The 22,421-nt window shown below is 38.5% G+C and overlaps 1 protein-coding gene across 7 annotated transcripts in view; it reads right to left on the bottom strand.

Annotated features, from left to right (window-relative positions):
* Positions 1 to 13,427: 13,427 nt before the first annotated feature.
* Positions 13,428 to 22,421, bottom strand: part of CCDC85A (coiled-coil domain containing 85A) — a 229,910-nt gene continuing 220,916 nt past the window's right edge. For all 7 annotated transcript variants that reach the window (XR_002181747.2, XM_070798689.1, XM_070798690.1 and 4 more), the window contains one exon: positions 13,428 to 19,142. Coding sequence is in view for 6 of the 7 variants with exons in the window: in XM_070798689.1 (XP_070654790.1) it covers positions 19,053 to 19,142 (90 nt within the window). In the remaining variant the exon portion in view is untranslated. The remainder of the gene's footprint in view (positions 19,143 to 22,421) is intronic.

Here is a 22,421-nt window from a genome sequence, read left to right as displayed (position 1 = left end):
ACTGATGGGACTGGATGCCATGATCTTAGTTTTTTGTATATTAAATTTCAAGCCGGATTTCCCATTCTCCTTTTTCACCCTCATCAAGAGGCTCTTTAGTTCCTCTTTGCTTTCTGGCATTACAGTGGTATCACCTGCATATCTGAGGTTGTTATTTCTCCCAGCAATCTTGATTCCAGCTTATGATTCATCCAGCCTGGCATGTCATATGATGTATTCTGCATATAAGTTAAATAAGCAGAATGGCAATGTATAGCCTTGTCATACTCCTTTCCCAATTTTGTACCAGTCAGTTGTTCCCTGTCTGGCTCTAACTGTTGCTTCTTGACCCACATACAGGTTTCTCTGGAGACACGTAAGGTGTTCTGGCACTCTCACCTCTTTTCCACAGTTTGTTGTGATCCACAGTCAAAGACTTGAGCATAGTAGGATGTGGTTTAAAAAGATCTTGTTGTGATTTATGTCAAGGAGTGTTCTGCCTGTGTTCCTCCAAGTTTTATAGTATCTGGCCTTACATTAGGTTTCTAATCCACTTTGGGTTTACTTTTGTATATTGTGTTAGGGAGTGTTCTAATTTCATTCTTTAACATGTAGCTGTTCAGTTTTCCCAGCACCACTTGCTGAAGAGATTGTCTTTTTTCCATTGTATTTCCTGTGTCCTTCATCATAGATTAATTGAGCATAGATATATGGATTTATCTCTGGGCTTTCTATCCTATTCTATTGATCTATATTTCTTTTTTGTGTCAGTACCATACTGAGTTGATTACTGTAGCTTTGTAGTATAGTCTGAAGCCAGGAAGCCTGATTGTCCAGCTCTGTTCTTCTCTCTCAAGATTGCTTTATCTTTTGTGTTTTCATACAAATTGTAATTTTTTGTTTTAATTCTGTGAAAAAGTCATTGGTAATTTGATAGGGATTGTACTCAGTCTGTAGATTGCTTTGGGTAGTGTAGTCATTTTCACAGTATTGATTCTTTCTATCCAAGAACATTGCACATCTCTCCATCTGTTTCTTTCATTTTTGATGTCTTTCATCAGTGTTGTATAGTTTTCTGAGTACTGGTCTTTTGCCTCCTTAAGTAGGTTTATTCCTAGGTATTTTATTCTTTTTATTGCAAGGATAAATGGGATTGTTTCTTTAATTTTTCTTTCAGAGCTGTGACTGTTATTGTATGGAAATGCAAGAGATTTCTGTGCATTAATTTTTTTAATATAAATTTATTTATTTTGCCACTTTACCAAATTCATTGAGCTCTAGTAGTTTTCTGGTAGCATCTTTAGGATTTTCTATGTATAGTACCCAGAGAAGGCAATGGCACCCCACTCCAGTAATCTTGCCTGGAATGTCCCATGGATGGAGGAGCCTGGTAGGCTGCAGTCCATGAGGTCACTAAGAGTTGGACACAACTGGGTGACTTCACTTTCACTTTTCACTTTCATGCATTGGAGAAGGACATGGCAACCCACTCCAGTGTTCTTGCCTGGAGAATCCCAGGGACGGGGGAGCCCGGTGGGCTGCTATCCATGGGGTCACAGAGTCACGACCATATCATCTGAAACAATGATAGTTTTACATCTTTTTAGTTTGGATTCATTTTATTTCTTTTTCTTCTCTGATTGACATGGCTAGAACTTCCATAATTATGTTGAATAATAGTGGTGAGAGCAGAAGTTCTTGTTTTGTTCCTGATCTTAGAGGAAATGTTTTCTGTTTTACACCAGTGAGAATGATGTTTGCTGTGGGTTTGTCATATATGGACTTTATTATGTACAGGTAGTTTCTCCCTATACCCACTCATTGGAGAGTTTTTAGCCTAAATGAATTTGAATTTTGTGAAAAGCTTTTTTTTTTTTTTTCTTTTTGAAAGAAGAGAAGCTAAAGGCAAAGGAGAAAAGGAAAGATATACCCATTTGAATACAAAGTTCCAAAGAATAGCAAGGAGAGATAAGAAAGGCTTCCTCAGTAATCAGTGCAAAGAAATAGAGGAAAATAATAGAGTATGAAAGACTAGAGATTTCTTCAAGAAAATTAGAGATACCAAGGGAACATTTCATGCAAAGAAGGGCACAATAAAGGACAGAAATGGTATGGACCTAACAGAAGCAGAGGTATTAAGAAGAGGTGGCAGAATACACAGAAGACCTGTACAAAAAAGATCTTCATGACCCAGATAACCACGATGGTGTGATCACTCACCTAGAGCCAGACACACTGGAGTGAAAAGTCAAGTGGGCCTTAGGAAGCATTACTATGAACAAAGCTAGTGGAGGTGATGGAATTCCAGTTGAGCTATTTCAAATCCTAAAAGATGATGCTGTGAAAATGCTGCACTCAATATGCCAGCAAATTTGGAAAACTCAGCAGTGGGCACAGGACTGGAAAAGGTCAGTTTTTATTCCAATCTCAAAGAAAGGCAATGCCAAGAATATTCAAATTACCGCACAACTGCACTCATCTCACACGCTAGCAAAGTAATGCTCAAAATTCTTCAAGCCAAGTTTTACCAGTATGCAATCAATAAAATTCCAACTGTTCAAGCTGGATTTAGAAAAGGCAGAGGAACCAGAGATCAAATTGCCAACATCCGCTGGATCATTGAAAAACCAAGAGAGTTCCAGACAGACTTTATTTTCTTGGGCTCCAAAATCACTGCAGATGGTGACTGCAGCCATGAAATTAGAAGACGTTTGCTCCTTGGAAGGAAAGCTATGACCAACCTAGACAGCATATGAAAAAGCAGAGACATTACTTTGCCAAAAAAGTTCTGTGTAGTCAAAGTTACGGTTTTTCCGGTGGTCATGTACAGATGTGAGTTTTGGACTATAAAGAAAGCTGAGTGCCGAAGAATTGATGCTTTTGAACTGTGGTGCTGGAGAAGACTCTTGAGAGCCCCTTAGACTGCAGGGAGATCCAACCAGTCAATCTTAAAGGAAATCAGTCCTGCATATTCATTGGAAAGACTGTACTAAAGCTGAAACTCAAATCGTTTGGCCACCTGATGTGAAGAATTGACTCACTAGAAAATACCATGATGCTGGGAAAGATAGAAGGCAGGAGGAGGAGGGGGCGACAGAGGATGACATGGTTGGATGACATCACCTACTCAATGGACATGAGTTTGAGCAAGCTCTGGTATGTGGTGATGGACAGGGAAGCCTGGCATGCTGCAGTCCATGGGGTTGCAAACCATGTTGATGTATGGCAAAACCAATATAATATTGTACAGTAATTAAAAAATTGACTTTAAAAAATTGACCAATTAAAAAAAATGACTTCTTAAAAAAATAAATAAATAAAATTAAAAATAAAATAAAAAGAAAGAATTTTCACTGTTAAAAAAAAAAGTCAAACATGACTGAGTGGCTGAACTGACTAAATGAGATGATGATTAGATATGTTTTTTATTTTTAATTGGTTAACATGGTGTATCATATTGATTAATTTGGTATAAAGAATCCTTTCATCACTGCAATAAACCCACTTGATCATGGTGTGTTATCTTTTTAATGTGTTGTTGGATTCTGTTTGCTGGCATTTTGTTGAGGATTTTTCTGTTTATGTTCATCAATGATATTTGCCCCAGATTTTTTTAGGGGTTATATTTCTGTTTGTTTTTGATATCAGTATAATAGTGGCCTCATAGAATGAGCTTAGGAGTGTTCCTTCCTCTGGAATATTTTGGAAGCATTTGAGAAGGATGGATGTTATCTCTTCTTTAAATGTTTGATAGAACTTACCTGTGAAGCCATCTCATCCTGGAATTTTGTTTGTTTGGAAGATTTTGCCACTTTGTCATCAGATTATTTTGTTTGTTGTTATTTAAAGTAAGTATTCTTAGGCATGTACTTACCGCCATTTCTGCCCTAGTTGTTTTTATTGTTGTTGTTCTGTTTTTTCCTTTTATGGTTTCATTTTCTTTGTAGTATGTTTGAGTTCCTTTCTTTTTGTTTTTTTTATAAATCTATTTTATGTTTTTGATTTGTGGTTATCATGGAATTTAAGAATTTGACACATAATTATATCTATTTGCTTTAACCTGAGTCATTGAATTTAAAGGCATTCCAAAAGATCTATATTTTTATATACTCCTCACCCACATTTTGTGGTTTTCGTGTTCTGTTTTATATCTTAATGCATATCCTTCTACTTCTATTGGAGTTATAATCATGTTTACCATTTTGACTGTTTTTAATCTATGTACTGGATTATTTAAATGATTTTCAATTCTTACAATATATTTGCCTTTCATTTTGGGCTTTTTTCCGTTTCCTTTAGATTTTTGTGTGTGTGTTTTTTTTTTTTTTTTTTTAAATACCTTTCTGTTCTCCTTTTAAGGTAGGTTTAGTATGCTGAATTCTTTCAGTGTTCACTTGTTTCAGAAGTCCTTTATTTCTTCTTCTATTCTAATCCAGGTAAGAGTATCCTAGATTGTAGCTTTTTCCCTTGTAGGGCTTTAACTATTCATGCCACTCCCTTCTGGCCTGTAAAGTTTTCCGTAGAGAAATAAGCTGGAGAGGCTTAAGGGAATTCCCTTGTATATCACTTTTCCTTTTGCTGCTTTTAGAGTCCTATTTTTACCTTTAAACTTTTACCATTAATTATATTAATATGACTGTTTGGGTTCATCTTGATTGGGACACTCTGTGCTTCCTGTATCTGGATATTTATTTCCTTCTTTAGATTTGGGAAGTTTCCAGCCATAATTTCTTCAAATAACATTTTTAATGCCCTTTTCTCTCTTCTCCTCCTGAAACACTTATTAGGCAGTTGGATGGCATCACTGACTCAATGGACATGAGTTTGAGTAAACTCCAGGAGTTGGTGATGGACAGGGAGGCCTGGCATGTTGCAGTCCTTGGGGTTGCAAAGAGTTGGACACGACTGAGCGACTGAACTGAACATGCTTTATATTATCCCATAGATCTTGTATGTTATATTTTTTTGGTCTCTCTGCTATTCTGATTGGGTGATTTCCATTATTCTATTTTCCAGACCACTTAAGCATTCTTTGGTGTCATTTAGTTGACTGTTCTTTGCTTCTAGATTGCCTTTTATTTCAGCAGTTGAATATTCTATTCTTGATTGTTTTATCTTTATACTTTCCATTCCTTTTTACTGTGTCTGCATTTCTACTGATAATTTTCTTAATTCAGTTAGCATTTGTATTACCACCCTTTTGATCACAGAGTGTGGTAGACTGGTAAGCTCTGTTTATTATTCTTTTAGGGGATTTCTTTTGTTTCTTTGTGCTCAGTCACTTGGTCATGTCCGACTCTTGGGGACCCAGGGACTATAGCCCACCAAGCTCCTCTGTCCATGGAATTTTCCAGGCAAGAACACGAGTGGGCATCCATTTCCTACTCCAGGGGATCTTCCCAACCCAGGGATTGAACCCCTATCTCTTAGGTCTCCTGCATTGGCAGGCAGATTCTTTCCCACTAGTATCATCTGGGAAGCCCCAGGTATTCCTTTATCTGTTCCTTTAGTTGGGTATAATTCCTCTGTCTTTTAATTTCACTTTACTGTGGCCTTGAGGGTTTGTTTCTATGTTGGAGCAACCTTGTACAGAGTGTGTATTTCCAAAGTCTTTGGTACAAGGGCTGGTTTTGGTATAGACACCAGTCATGTCTTTCCTCAGGGTGTACTGGCCTTTATCTGATAGGAGGGTGCAGCTGGTGTTGGAGAAACTAAAACCTGTGCAAGATGTGATGTAGAACTTGCTCTCTGCTCTATGTATGTCACTGCCCTGTTGGTAGTGGGGTCTGCTTCCCAGTTTTTGGAGTAGAAGCCCTGAGGATAATGTTTGATCAGGCTTCATTGCCCTTGAGTGCATGTCCCAAAGGAGGTAATTGCAAAAGTGATTCCCATGTGGTGATTCCCACATGCACTGCCTGTATAGATGTCTGCAGCTCTGCTTAGAAACGGGCCAAGATCACATCCCTTCCCATCTGTGTTCATACCACATCTAGTCCAAGGTTATGTGGTGGAATAATCTGGGACTGAGGGTATGGCATTCTCAGGTGGCTGCAATGTTGCCCAGTATCTGGGCTGCCTCTGTGGCAGTATTCTCCCAAGACCTGTCTGCCCCAGATCAAGTGCTAAGTTTTGATGTGGAATGGGCAGGGGCAGGGTGGTCTCATTGGGAGATGAACCGCTGCATGCCCCTGCAATGCATGGCTGCCACTGCCTGCCTGGGCCACACCTAAGTCCCCCAGGTGTCTCTGCATAGCTCGGTTCCGAGTCCTTTCCCAGAGCTTGTCTGCCAGTCTTGCAGATCTAAGCTGCAGTGCACTCCTATGATATTGCCTTTGGCACATGCTGCCAATGGCCGCCACTGCTCCACTCAGATTACACACCAGACACTCATCTGTGTCTATGTACCTAGTCTAAGAGGGCTGTGACAACTTTGGTATAGAGTGAGTGGAGCCAGGGTGTTTGCCCTGTTTGGATTGGGGAGTACAGCAGCGAGGTGGCAGCCCATAGTGCAAGACTTTCTCCACTCTGATGGTTGGCAAGCCAGCACACGTGCACTCCTCATGAGTAGAGTTTAGGCTTCTCCAGATCTTCTGTCTATGCCAGTGGTTTTCCCAGCAGCCAACAGGATTTGTCTCCTCTGCACAGGCCCCTAGGACTAGGATACCCAGATTGCAGCTTGACTGCTTGCTCCATAGGATGAGGGTTCTACAGTGATCTACAGTTAGGTCTTTAAACCATTTTGAATTTATTTTTGTATATGGCATGAGGAAATGTTCTAATCTGATAGCTTTACATATGACTGTCCAGTTTTCCAAGCACCACTTTTTGAAGAAACTGTCTTTTCTCCATTGTGTATTCTGGCCAGTTTGTCAATGATTAATTGACTTTATGTTTGGGGGCTTATTTCTAAAGTCTATTCTGGTCCATTGACCTATTCGTCTGTTTTTGTGCCAGTACCATGCTGTTTTGATTACTATAGTTTTGTTGTCTGTTGTCTGGGAGGGTTATAACTCCAGCTTTTTTTTTTTTCTTTTTTCTGAAGACATTGTGACAATTTGAGGTCTTCTGTGGTTCCATGTGAATTTTAAGATTATTCATTGTTGCCTGTAAAAAATGTGATACCTTTTTGTGAGGTGTACCTCATTTGATTTGCATTTCTCTAATAATCAGTGATGGAGAAGGCAATGGCACCCCACTCCAGTACTCTTGCCTGGAAAATCCCATGGACGGAGGAGCCTGGTAGGCTGCAGTCCATGGGGTCGCAAAGAGTCGGACACGACTGAGCAACTTCACTTTGACTTTTCCCTTTCATGCATTGGAGAAGGAAATGGCAACCCACTCCAGTGTTCTTGCTTGGAGAATCTCAGGGACGAGGGAGCCTGGTGGGCTGCCGTCTATGGGGTCGCACAGAGTCAGACACAACTGAAGTGACTTAGCAGTAGCAATAATTAGTGATGTTGAACATCTTTTCATATATATTTTGGCCATCTGTATGTCTTCTTTGGAAAACTATCTATTTAGATCTTCTGTCCATTTTCTGATTATGTTGTTTGTTTTTTGATATTGAACTACATGAGCTGTTTGTATATTTTGGAGATTAATCCCTTGTCAATTGCTTTGTTTGCAGATATTTTCTCCCATTCTGAGACCTGTCATTTGGTTTATGGTTTCCTTTGCTGTGCAAAGGCTTTTAAGTTTAATTGGGTCCATTTGTTTGTTTTTATTTTTATTGCTGTTTGAGGTGGATCAAAAAAGATGTTGCTATTATCTATATCAGAGAGTGTTATGCTTATGTTTTCCTCTAAGAGTTTTATAATATCTGGCCTTATATTTAGGTCTTTAATCCATTTTGAGTTTATTTTTGTGTACAGTGTTAGGAAGTATCCTAATTTTATTCTTTTACATGTAGCTGTCCAATTTTGCCACCATCACTTATTGCAGAGCCTGTCTTTTCCCCATTGTATATTCTTGCCTCCTTTGTCATAGATTAGTTGACAATAGGTGTGTGGGGTTATCTCTGGACTTCTTATTCTATTCCATTGAAATGTATTTCTGTTTTTGTCCTAGAAACATTGGTTTTTTAGTAGCATGTTCTTTAGTGTCCACGTGTTTGTCCTTTTCTTATTTCTGCTTCTGTAGCTGAGTTCTAATTTTGTACTATTAAGGTAAGAAATAGTGCTTGATATAATTTCTATCCTATTCAATTTGTTAAGCACTCTTTTATGCCCTAGTATGTGCCTTTCCTGGAGAATGTTCCATGTGCACTTGAATGTGTATTTTGCTGTGTTTGGATGTAATACCCTGTAGATATCAATTAAATCCAACTCATCTATTGTGTCCTTTAATACCACTCTTGTCTTGATTTTTCCATTTGGATGAGCTGTCTGTTGATGTCAGTGCCTCAGTTAAAATTTCCCACTATTATTGCACTTCTGTCAGTTTCTCCCTTGAAGTCTGTTAGTATTTATATACTTACATGCACCAAATATAGGGACACCTAAGATCATGGCATCTGGTCCCATCACTTCATGGGAAATAGATGGGGAAACAGTGGAAACAGTGTCAGACTTCATTTTTTGTGGCTCCAAAATCACTACAGATGGTGACTGCAGCCATGAAATTAAAAGATGCTTACTCCTTAGAAGGAAAATTATGACCAACCTAGATGAATTGACTTAGCAGTAGCAGTAGCAGTAGATAGCATATTAAAAAGCAGAGACATTACTTTGCCAGCAAAGGTCCATCTAGTCAAGGCTATGGTTTTTCCAGTGGTCATGTATGGATGTGAGAGTTGGACAGTGAAGAAAGCTGAGTGCCGAAGAACTGATGCTTTTGAACTGTGGTGTTGGAGAAGACTCTTGAGAGTCCCTCGGACTGCAAGGAGATACACCAGTCCATCCTAAAGATCAGTCCTGGGTGTTCTTTGGAAGGACTGATGTTGAAGCTGAAACTCCAATACTTTGGCCACCTCATGCAATGAGTTGACTCTTTGGAAAAGACCCTAATGCTGGGAGGGATTGGGATCAGGAGAAGAAGGGACAACAGAGGATGAGATGGCTGGATGGCATCACCAACTCGATGGACATGGGTTTGGGTGAACTCTGAGAGTTGGTGATGGACAGGGAGGCCTGGCATGCTGTGATTCATGGGGTCACAAGGAGTCGGACACGACTGAGCTACTGAACTGAACTGATCTTAATGGATATTATAATATCCTCTTATTGCATTATTCTATCAATATATAACAGCCTTATTTGTCCTTCATTATCATACTTATTTTAAAGTCTATTTTGTCTGATATGACTATTGCTATCTCTGCTCTCTTGGAAGTTTCCATAGAAACTTTCTTTTTTCCATCCTCTCATTTTGTGTGTATATGTCTTTTGCACTGAAGTGTGCATATTGCAGGTTCTTATTTTATTTTGTTTTTTAAATCTAATCTGCTACTATGTCTTTTGATTGGATCATTTAGTTTATTGATATTTATCATAATTATGGATAGGTATGTACTTATTGCCATTTTAATCATTGTTTTCTGGTTATTTTTGTAGTCCTCTGTTCATTTCTTTTGTGGTTTAATTATATTTTGTAGCATGATTGGTTTCCTTTTTATTTTTTATGTCTGTTGGAGGCTTTTGATTTGTGGTTACTATAAGGTTCTTATTGTTGATCTATAATTATATCTACTTGATTTAAAGTGATATTCATTTAAGTTCAAATACATTCCAAAAGATCTACAATTTTTACTTTCCTTCCCCATTTCTTTCTAATATTACATTTTCTAACTTAAGCTTATCCCTTAACTGTATCATTGTTATAGCTGCTTTTACAAATCTTTGTCTTTTAATCAATATACCGGCTTATTTAAATGATCTTAAATCCTTACTCTATATTTGTCTTTTGTATTGAGATTTTCCCTGTTCTGTAGACTCTTGATTCTATTCTATTTAGAGAAGATACTTCAGTATTCCTTTTAGGGTAGGTTTAGTATGGGCAAATTCCTTTAGATTTTGCTTGTCTCCTGCTGAAGTCCATGGGTCACAGAGAGCTGGACACGACTGAGTGACTGAACTGACTGAGAAGTTCTTTATCTCTCTTTATATTCTAAATATTTAATAATCTTCCTGGGTAGAGTACCCCAGGTTGCAGCTTTTGCTCTTTCAGGATTTTGAATATATCATGCCATTCCCTTCTGGCCTATAAAGTTTCCTTAGAAAAATCAGCTGTCAGCCTTATGGGAATTCCCTTGCATAACTTTTCTTCTTGCTGCTTTTATTCTCTTTTTGTCTTTCAGTTCAGTTCAGTCACTCAAGTCATGTCTGACTCTTTGCGACCCCATGGACTGCAGCACTTCAGGCTTCCCTGTCCATCACCAACTCCTGGAGCTTACTCAAACACATGTGTATCATGTTGGTGATGCAATCCAACCATCTCATCCTCTGTCTTCCCCTTTTCCTCCCACCTTCAATCTTTCTCACCATCATGGTCTTTTCCAATGAGTCAGTTCTTCTCATTAGGTGGCCAAAGGACTGGAGTTTCAGCTTCAACATCAGTCCTTCCAATGAATAATCAGGGCTGATTTTCTCTAGGATTGACTGGTTGGATCTCCTTGCAGTCCAAGAGACTCTCAGGTGTCTTCTCCAACACCACAGTTCAAAAGCATCAATTCTTTGGCGCTCAGCTTTCTTTATAGTCCAATTCTCACATCCATACATGATGACTGGAAAAACCATAGCTTTAACTAGATGGACCATTTGGGGCATCTCTGCTTTTTAATATGCTGTCTAGGTTGGTCATAGCTTTTCTTCCAAGGAGTAAGCATCTTTTAATTTCATGGCTGCAGTCACCATCTGCAGTGATTTTAGAGCCCAAGAAAATAAAGTCTGTCACTGTTTCCCCATCTATTTGCCATGAAGTGATGGGACCAGATGCCATGATCTTCGTTTTTGGAATGTTGAGCTTTAAGCCAACTTTTTCACTCTCCTCTTTCACTTTCATCAAGATGCTCTCTAGTTCTTTTTCACTTTCTTCCATAAGGGTGGTGTCATCTGAATATCTGAGGTTATTGATATTTCTCCTGGCAATCTTGATTCCAGCTTGTGACTCATCAAGCCCAGCGTTTTGCATGATGTACTCTGCGTATAAGTTAAATAAGTAGGGTGACAATATATAGCCTTGACGTACTCCTTTCCCTATTTGGAACCAGTCTGTTGTTCATGTCCAGTTCAAACCATTGCTTCCTGACCTGCATACAGATTTCTCCAGAGGCAGGTCAGGTGGTCTGGTATTCCCATCTCTTTCAGAATTGTCCACAGTTTATTTTGACCCACACAGTCAAAGGCTTTGGCATAGTCAATAAAGCAGAAGCAGATGTTTTTCTGGAACTCTCTTGCTTTTTCAATGATCCAGTGGTTGTTGGCAATTTGATCTCTGGTCCGCCTTTTCGAAATCCAGCTTGAACATCTGGAAGTTCACAGTTCACATATTGCTGAAGCCTGGCTTGAAGAATTTTGAGCATTACTTTGCTAGTGTGAGAGATGAGTGCAATTGTGCAGTAGTTTGAGCATTCTTTGGCATTGCCTTTCTTTGGGATTGGAATGAAAACTGACCTTTTTCAGTCCTGTGGCCACTGCTGCATTTTCCAGATTTGTTGGCATATTGAGTGCAGCACTTTCACAGCATCATCTTTTAGGATTTGAAATAGCTGAACTGGAATTCCATCACCTCCACTAGCTTTGTTTTCAGTGATGCTTCCTAAGGCCCACTTGACCTGGCATTCCAGGATGTCTGGCTCTGGTGAATGATCACACCGTCGTAGTTACCTGGGTCGTGAAGATCTTTTTTGTATTGTTGTGTGTTTTTATCTTTAACTTTTGCCATTTTAATTATGATATGCCTCAGTGTCGATCTGTTTGGGCTCCTCTTTATTGGGACCCTCTGTGCTTCCTGTCTGAATATTTCTTTCCTTCTTCAGGTTTGGAAAGTTTTCATCCATAATTTCTTCAAATAGTTTCTCGAAATCCTTTTTTTTTCTTTCTTCCTGTAACCCCTATGTTGGCACCTTTGATAGTATCCCAGAGATTTCATATGTTGTACTCACATGTTTTTATTTGTCTGCTGTTCTGATTGGATGTTTTCCATTAGTCTATCTTCCAGATTATTTATGCATTCTTCTGTGACATTTAGTCAGCCATTTGTTGCTCTTAGTGTGCTTTTTATTTCAAATATTTAATTATCTATTTTTTGTGTGTGCTACTTCTTTATAATTTCTGAGTCTTCATGAAAAATTAACTTTGTTTACATCAATTTCTCCCCTAATTCAGTCAGCCTTATTATTACCAATATTTTGAATTATCTGTCTGGTAGATTACAGTCTGTTTCATTATTTTTTCAGAAGTTTTCTCTTGGTCTTTCAATTGAGAGTAGTTTGTCTTTTCATTCTACTTAACTTTCTCTGCCTCCATGAATTTAGATGAAACAGTTACCTATTTTGATCTTGAAGAGGTGATCTTATGTGGGAATGTACCTGTGTAAACAGCATGTGTTCAATCCCTTTGATGATAGGGATCAATTTGATGTGGCGGCCAGTCATGTCTTTCCTCAGGGAGTGCCGGCAGCTATCACTTTGGTAGGAGGTGCAGCTGCTGACAGAGGAGTTAGAGTCTGATAGGGGTGTAAGGCAGGACTTGCTCTCTGCTCAGCGGCCATCACTGCCCTGTCAGGTTGGGGGTCTTCTCTCCAGTTGCTGGAATAGATTACCTGAAGGTTTGGCTCAAGCTAGCTCCATTCCCTTCATTTGTGTGCTTTCCCTTCTCCTCACACTGGGACCTTTGTACCAAAGGAGGGCACTGCTGAAGTAGAGTTGGTGTGCTCACAGAGGCCCAGTGCTCTGCCTGTGTAGGCATCTGGGGCTCTGCTCAGATGTAGCACATGGTGCATCTCTTCCCCTGTTGCAACCACCTTAGATCTAGTGCTAGACTATGGCATGCAGTGGGCAGGGCCAGAGCATTCACTTGGCTTGGACTGGGGACCTCTCTCTTCCATGCCTGGGGGCAACACCTGTACACTCCTCAGGAGTAGAGTCCAGACTTCTCTAGTCTATCTGTCCTAATGCTTTTTAAATCAGTCAAATGGGCTTGGCTGCTATACATAGGACCCCTGGACTGGGATACCCAGTCTGCGCCTTGAGCCATTCACTCCCCAGGGTGAGTGTTCACATGCGCAGTCTCCCTTTTCCTCCAGGTCCCCTCCCAGGTGGACAGATCCTGGCTCAGTGCCTTTCTTCCCATCCTACCCAAATATGTCTGCATCTTTCTCACAGCATTGCTTTTATAGGAGACCTTCTGCCCATTTCCAGTTAGTTTTTCGTAAGAAATTACTCCACATGTAGATATATTTTTATGTGTTTGTGGGAAGAGATAAGTTCCACATCATCTTATTCCACCATGTTGACCTCCTTTCTGCTAAGTTTTATTCTACTACATAAAGATAACATAGAATCTCTTTTTTGTGACAGCAGTGAGAGGAATCAGTTGTTTGAACACACTCTTTGTTCTTCCCAATACAACTAAGCCATCATTGTAGACTATTTATCTTGCAATTTTCCACATCAGGAGACCAGGTATTCAATTTATAACATTTAAAGTGTACAATATTAGTAACAGAATCCCAAATCAAAAACAGTATGGAAACTTCTAATCTCTAAGAGTCCAGAATTAGGGTAGACTCCAAACAAGGTATAATCCATGTTTCAGCTCCCTTCTTCATAGTTCTCTTGGCCCTACCCTCTCCTGTATGCATGCTTTCTCCTCAGGATGAGTTCTCAATGACAGTCAGTATGGTTTCATGCAACAGACAACTCTTCCTTATACATCTAAAAAAAAACTTCTTCCCCAGCAAAACTTAGACGAACCCTGTTGGATCATGGTGCCACAGTTGGGCCATAGGAATGCTGTGTACTAATGGGCTAATGCTGGGCTTCCTAAACCAATTACTGGCAACTAGGATGAGAGTACCAAGATGGACTCTGAGTCTAGGCTTTAGAATGACCAAGGTTCAGCGATAGAATTGGAAACAGCTTCTCCTCATTCTCTTGGGCAGTGTCTTTCTAAAGCAAAGGAGAACTGTCTTAGGAAAAAGAGAAAAATGACTCTTGGGTAGCCAGTCAGCATGGTCACTGTTGAGAGGTAGGGCTAGACTGAACCTGGTGAATGATGATGGTTAAAAAAGACAGAACAAAGCCCTCCCTAGGGACTGTTATCTGGACTGTCAAGAACTCATTCTTACCTAACCCAGATTTTTGAAAACGGAAAACAGATTTTGTATAATGCTGTTATTAAGCCCATGCAGGTTGGCCCATACACAAAAATGGCCCATACAATCAAAGGCCAATTTCAGACCCTTTGTGCTTCTTTAAACCTGCATTCCTGATTAGCATATGAATTCGGTTGCCATGGCAATTACAGTGGTGTATATTGTGTGCTGTCACTTTAGAATAGGATCTAGAAAACTAACGGTCCTAGAATAGAAAATGAAAGCCTTCTTGGTAATAGGACCAAATGGAATTATAACTTGGGCATCAAAACTGAGAAACATTTCCACAAAATGAGAGGCTCTTGTGTTTTACAGAGACATTCTGAAATTTCAGTGAAATGAGACTACACTTCACTTATGATTGCTCCTTGCTTCCAAATGGTTTTGTGGTACCTTTAACATTTAAACTCATAAAATAGGGCAACTAAACAACTAGGAAAGACAAGGAAGAAGGAAATGGAAGAAAGTGAGAGAAATGTTGGGTGGTGTTTGGTGGTATATGCATCTTAGTATTGAAATTTCCATATTAGCCTGCTATGTTTATTCTACCACTTGCTGGAAGAAGAGGTAAGGATGCTGGGTGTGGGAGATACTTTAGCCTCTAAGTGCAAAGGAGTGGTGGGACAATCTTTTAGGCAAGATGTATCATTAGCTAAGGATCTGAACACAGAGGGTCCCTTTTCTACTGGGTGTTGCCAATCCAAAAACTTTGCACTGTGTCTGATTCAATCATGTTTCTCCTCTATTCTGGCCTGGGAGTAACTATCTCTTTTGTTCTCCGCCTGAGCTAGGGAGGGAGAGGTTATATGCAGGAGTCAAAAAGCCTGACTACTGCCAATTATCCCAGGATCCCATGCCATGGGTGTATCAAATTCTTCCTTGTTTAACATCCTTGGAGCCATGACTCCTTCTTAAACAATACCCTCCATCATGTATTTTGAATTTTGGATCCATTCTTCAATGAGATAATGTTTTGTTTCCCTTCTTTCAAGAATTCATCATAATTGAGGATCTACAGAGTACACTATTTTTTTCATGTTCTACTGGAATTATGAGTTTATTAAGTATCTTTTCCATCATTTTTAGGGATCAAGGCAAGAGGGAGAAGCAGTAGTATGTACTCATTCTGCCATTTTGAAGTGAAAGTATTCACAAACATTTCTGTGGTGGCACGAAAAATAAAGAAGAAATGGTTATGTAAATTGTTTTTCAAACATACTCTTCCTTTGTGAGAATCTGACAAATGCCCCTTTTCTGCATTTCCAAAATCACAGCCTGTGATTGGTCATGACAGGGCCTGTGGCAGGCGGAATGCGATGTAAAGGACAGAGCCTGGAAGTACATACGTGCGGCTAGAATCTCTGTGCGGTAGACTGTCCCTTCCCCCAGCCTAATGGTATAAATGGCTCACAGGTCTAGGCTCTAGTATCTTAAAGGACTCACCATTGTTTCTTGTGAACTGTCAAGATCATTGAACTTTGGAACTAGGAAGACTACTAAGAAGCTTAGAGTAACTCAGATGTTGTCTCCATGAGGCATGTCAGGACATTGAGGCTCCATGAGGTTAAGTTGTTCAAACGCACAAAGCTGATAATAGTCACATGCCGAACTCGCTGCCCCAAAGTCAGCCTCACTAAGCCAAATGCCTTTTATTCAATGCTGCACTTAGTAAAGCATGCTGCTCCAGCTGAACGTGCTGACACTAGCCTGTACTGCATTTAATCCCACCAAAAATCTACTAATCTTACAAAGTTGTACCATATGAAATTGCTGTTTTTATAATCCAGAGATGGTCAAATATTGGTAATCTCATATGGTTCAGTCTGATATATTGTCCTTTAATTGTATAATGAGATGGAAAAATTTTTCTTTCAGAAGTAAATATATGAATTCCTCATAGAAGTATCTCGAGCTTGTTGGGAATTTACCTTGATAAGCCAGCTTGAAGTAGGCAGATCCTTTCCGAGAATGGGTGACAGGATTTCTAACAGAATCAGTTTGTCTTTGAGGTGAAAGAGGATGAGGCAACAGAAAGCTTGCCATAGAGTGAAAACTCTGGAAATGAGAAGTCACGAGGAAAAGTAGCACTTCCTCAAGATCACGAAAATGGGTATTTGAGGGAAACTTATTTAGGTCTCAAGGATAAAGGAAGATCTTACTGGTACCCAAGATACTATGGTTCCATGTATTTCCTGAACAGTCACATCGTGAGTAAGGAACCGAAATATGTTTATTCATGTGACAGTGGTAGACATTCTTTAAAAGTTCATTGAATTAAAGAATAAGATTGTCAGTATGTTGCTGGGTGCCACATATGATCTAAATATTCTTTAGTGCATTTAGCATGTGCTAGAAACTTATAAAGCATGAATATAAAAAGCTTAGATTCTGATAGACTGACAGCTTCAAGGCTGGTAAAGGTAACCTACCAAGATATGGAAATTAACCTTTTTTTCCAGGGAAAATGAGATAAATAATCTGGTCACATAAAAGAAGGGTATCACTCAGTTTTACTGATAAAAATGTTGGGCAGTAGCAAGATTCAGACCCTGAGCTGTCCATCTACTATGCCATTTAAAGTAGGGACTAATGCTAAGCGGAAGAAGCCTTGTTCCACAGTGATTTCCAAGAAGTATGTCTGTCCTCTGACTTGCGCCTTAAGTCATTCTTTCCTCAAAAATGCAGAAGTCTCTTAGAGACACCAAAGTTTTCCATTTCTTTAATACTTCCCTTCTAGTTTATATCCTTCTGTCTACTAGTATTTTAATAATAAATAATGGAGGTTTAATATTAATCTATATGAATTAAAAGTAAAAGATACCTAATTTTTAAATATTCTTAAGTATCATTCTAAACTTTTTAACTACATTATACTAAAAAAAATAGTGAATTAAGGAATCTCTAAATATGAAATCCCTCTTTAAGAGCATATTTAAACATGCCTTTGTTTTATATTTCTATCATTATTGTCATCATACATGAGCAATATGATACTTAGCAACTATGAAAAATCTCAATTTAGGGAAAACATTCTGAAGGAAAAAAACACTGGGATTAAATAATTTATTACCATTGCTAAGATGAACACATATACTTGATACTCAATTTTAACTTTAGAACTTTAAAAAAATAGTTTTAATACAGTATCAAAATTTACACAAGTATTTTGTCAAAAGACCAGTGTGCCTTGTATTAGCTTCTGCAGGTTCTACTGCAGGCACAAAACTTTTTTTAAATGTCTTCAGAGTGTAGGAATACAACAATTTAAGGATGAAAGCTTTTCCAGAAAAGGTGTAAATATAGCAAGCAATTTTCCCTTATAGACTAATAATATTCTCAAAATATATAACGTTTTAAAAGAAAAGCTTAAATGGTAACCCAATTACAATAATTAGAAAGATAATTCTATAGCAAATTAATTCATAAATATTTTCTGAGAATAGGATTGCCTTTTCATCACAATAACATTCAAAAAAGTATAACAATTCCTTCACCAATGACAATTAATACATGTATAATGAGCCCACTTAAAAACAAGAGCAACAGAATATCTGCTATGAATCAAATCTGAGTAATTTAGAAGAAAACTGGGAATCGTTGCATTCCTACTTTTATAATTTTATATTACAATATAAAGTTAGCATTCGGTCACAGGCCTCTTGCACATTCATACAAGAAACTATCATTGCATTTGAATAAACACAAAATACCTATCATAGCATTTCCAATACACACAGTCTATTACTTTATATATATATATATACCAAAAATAAGGAAAAACTAAAGCTAGCACACCTCCTTTTCAAATCTCAAGCAATCTGAACAAGAGCTTTTAGCTTCAATAATGAAGGACATGCGTCAGTTTCATAAAACGTTAAGATAGCTGCTGTAGGCTAAGAAAGCTTTTTCCATAAATGCAGTGCAATATTTTAAAGTTTACAGAAAGTTTATTAAATATAACAGCATGTCTAGAAACTAAATTGTAGAAATTGACATCTCACAGCTGGAAACACTTAGAAAAATTGTTTGCTTGTTCTTTAATTGAAATTGTTAATATTAACATTAATGAATACACTGAAGATGGAGGTTGATATGTCCCCAAGATGTGTCTTCATGAATAATACATTAAGATGAAAAGAAAAGATGTATTTACTTTGATCAATTTAAGTAAATGGCACTCTGACAATGCACTCGACAAAGTCCTGCTACCCTTCTAGCTGGTAAGGAAAACTGATGTGGTATTTTTAGTACCTCAAAAGTCAAAACAAAATCCAAGAAACCTAACCTTATCTTGCATCCAAATTAATTATGCATCAGGAACTAGTATTTTATTGACTAAAATATAATAGGTGACCAACTCTCCAACTTGGGAAGCTGGAAACCACTTGCTATCTTCAACAACATGGTAGAACACTCCCACCATGATATACAATGATTCGATTCTATCAAAACCGCTGAGGCTCTACTGGACTCTTCCAATCATGCAGGTTTCCCCATTACAATCTTAGATCTGAAGAGTCAAAAACATTTTAGTTCTAATGAAAATATTGGAACCAAAATGGTGATTTTCAAAGCTACCTTGTTTGAGATGGACTGTAGTGAACATCAAAGTGAGAGACAAAAAATACAACTTTAGCCATACTAAATTTTATCAAGGGAAAATATGTGCAATGTACAATTGCTCCAGGTCTGTGGAAATCCACTCTTTCCTCTCTTATCTCTCTGGCAGTGGTGATGTCATGTTTGAAAGAGAGTACATCTCACATGGGTCCCTTGTACTGGTTTCCAGACAAATGTTGCCTAATTCCAGGACACGAACCTGCAGCATCTCCAAGTTTCCTCCATACAACCTTAAGAAAAAGAAGAAAAAGAGTAAGCATCTTAATTGTCCTGTTCCACAAAGAGGTGTGTATGTTTTTGTGTTTTTTTTTAAGGGGGGAAATCTATGCGAAGGACAAAGAGGAATATAAGACAAGAGACAAAATATTCACACGAATGAGCTCAAAAATAAAATGAAATGTGATGCAAGTTTCTAAATCATGAGAACTGCTCAAGAGACAGGAGTGCCATGCTTCTTTAGCAATCAGGGTCAAAATTACAAAATGATAGGCCACCTTACATTGGTTATGAGAGTGGTCCTCAACTCTGGCTGTCCACTAGGAATTACTCTTAAACAGGTAGGGTTGTCTATTTTTTTTAAATCTGTCAACATGATTCTAATGTGTAGTTAAGAATACATGAGCAAAATCATCCTTGTTCCTATATTATACATCTAAAATGAGGAATACCAAAATGTTAAATAACTAAGAATAAAAGCTGCTTCACTGTCTGTAGTGGTTTAAAGTCCTGAGCTAGTAGCCTTAGGGTCACTCGTTGACTTCCCTTGTTTCCCTGTGGAATGGGGGCCTTGCTGCTGCTGCTGCTGCTGCTGCTGCTGCTGCTGCTGCTGCTGCTGCTGCTGCTGCTAAGTCGCTTCAGTCTGACTCTGTGCGACCCCATAGACGGCAGCCCACCAGGCTCCCCCATCCCTGGGATTCTCCAGGCAAGAACACTGGAGTGGGTTGCCATTTCCTTCTCCAATGCATGAAAGTGAAAAGTGAAAGTGAAGTCGCTCAGTCGTGTCCGACTCTTAGCAACCCCACGGACTGCAGCCCACCAGGGTCCTCCATCCATGGGACTTTCCAGGCAAGAGTACTAGAGTGGGGTGCCATTGCCTTCTCCGAATGGGGGCTTTAGTTATCATAAATTTTAGCTACCCAATAGTATATCTCAGATTACGACAACAGAAAGCATTCAGATGCAGGGGAAAGATAAGAATAAATTCAAAAGTCACTAAAAAAAATATGTTAAAAATCAGGCTATTTTAAAGGGACAATAGCAAAGGGTGAGATTAACAACAAGTAAAACCACTGAATCCAACCATGATATACCAATATACTACATTAAGAAACCACATAGTAACAGTCATAACTCTTAGTGTTTCACTGTTAGGATTATGATCAGATTGACTACTTCCACAGAAATTTACATTGCTCTAATGAACATAAACCAGCTGGTTCATCAATACTTCTTTGTTTTCTCTTTTAAAAGAGCAGATATTCCAGTGAAGCAGGTTTCTAATCATAGTAACACATAAGCATGTAGGGGTCTGTCTACCTTCATTTTGAAACCTATGGAACAATTCACCTCTGTGTGTTAGCAGACACTACTATGTGGTAGAGATGTCCTGTCATATTTGAAGGGAGCTGTAGTTATGGTCTTTAAATATTTGGGAGGGAATTTCCTAGTAGCTTAGATGGTAAAAAATCCACCTGTAATTCAGGAGACCTGGATTTGATCCCTGGGTCAGGAAGATCCCCTGAAGAAGGAAATGGCTACCTATTGCAATATTTGTGCCTGGGAAATCCCATGGACAGAGAAGCCTGGCTAGCTACAGTCCATGGAGTTGCAAAAAGTCGGACACATCTGAGCATACATAGCAGTGAGTGGTTCAGGCTGTTAGGGAAGTGTCCTTTCTCAATACACTGACTGAAGAGGGACACATTCTGAATCAGGAAGCCAACGGGCACTATGGACTTTCCCTTTCTAGCCCTTAAATGGTATTACATCTACCCAGAATGCTTCGATGTCTTGTTTAGAAGCAAAGGATAGATTCAAATGATCAGGAACAAAAGGAATTAGATGATTACAACTCCAAAGTGTTGTATACAACTCCCTCTCCAAGTATTCAAATGTAGAATGTAATGGGCCTTAACCCTGAAATTACATGGTGAAAGGAAACTCAGAGAAGACAGAACTTTGAAATAAGCCAAAGACACTAAGACAGACACAGAGTAGTGACTTGTTAAATAAGTAAGAGAGCTGACCAGTTGGGTATCTGAAATGGTTACTGAGATGCAGGGCCAGTCAAGTATCTCAGCTGCTCTCAGGGAACTGACAAGGGCCAAACAGAAAAACCTAAGATAAAACTATTACTATAAAAAGATAGATAATATACTGTTTCTTGGAGAACAGTATATTTTTGTGGTAGAGCTTGGAAGAGACTAGAAGCACTACATGCTTACTAATCAAAATGATGGTGCTGTGAAGAAAGGTTGTTAACATCTATAAAATGGAAGACTGTATAGATGTTAACCTATTTCCAGAAAGAATACCAGAGACGGATATAAACCTGAGTCTTTTAACTGATTTCACATTATGAGAAAGCTTTACATTTCTGTAACATTATTGTAAAAGCCCATAATTCCTCTAATAGGTTTCATAATCTTATATACATTATTGCTTAGAAATTTTGAAACTGTCCCACAAACTGTATTTTTGTTTATTCTCCAATATTTGCTATGTGTTCTTGATGTGGATATAACTTACAATGGTGACATAAATATTTTAAATCAACACTTTTTTTTTCTTGTGGCTTTTAAATAGTTTCCAAATATAACAGTGCTAACAATCAGATTTGAACTAATTTACTTTTTTTGTTTCTCAAATTTCGGTGACCAAAGGCAAAAACAGAAAAGATGCCCTAGAGAACTTTCAAAGGTAAAAAGCTCTTGGCTTTCTGAAGGCAACAATAATTACCACTGTGTGTGTCCTTTTGAAGGATTTTTGGAAATACAGGCAAATCAAGATCAATGCAAAACTAATCAAGATCCAATTCATTAGTGGGTCCCTTCTCTATGAAATAAATTTTCTAATATCTAAAAATATTTCATCAAAAAAAGAGACAAGAAACAGTCCTGTGTTTATTTAGACAAATTCTGGCATTGAGCACAATAGAGATGGTTTCCTCTGTAAGATACATTGATTTTCATTCTTGAGAAAGAAAATGGAAGTGCCTAGATTCACTACAATTGGGAAAGTGGAAAGAGCTGGTCCTCAGAGAAAATCTGGGTATATGCCTGACTTCCCTATTCACTAGAGGACAATTTGCGGCAAGTAACTTAATTTCAGAATCTTAGTTTCTTCAAGTATAAAATGAGAGTTCCTACCCCGATTGCCCAAGATCTGGTGCGAAACCCAGACTTCTGAATTATGAAGGAGCCTCAATATGACTCTGAGAACCACTGAAGATATGACCTTCTATGGTCCCTTCCAGTTTTACAATTCCTAATGTTTGAACTTTAAAATTT

This window comes from Bos indicus, chromosome 11 (assembly GCF_029378745.1).
Source record: "Bos indicus isolate NIAB-ARS_2022 breed Sahiwal x Tharparkar chromosome 11, NIAB-ARS_B.indTharparkar_mat_pri_1.0, whole genome shotgun sequence".
Classification (NCBI taxonomy): domain Eukaryota; kingdom Metazoa; phylum Chordata; class Mammalia; order Artiodactyla; family Bovidae; genus Bos; species Bos indicus.
The sequence above is the reverse complement of the archived record's forward strand: the minus strand, read 5'-3'. Positions and strand labels throughout refer to the sequence as shown.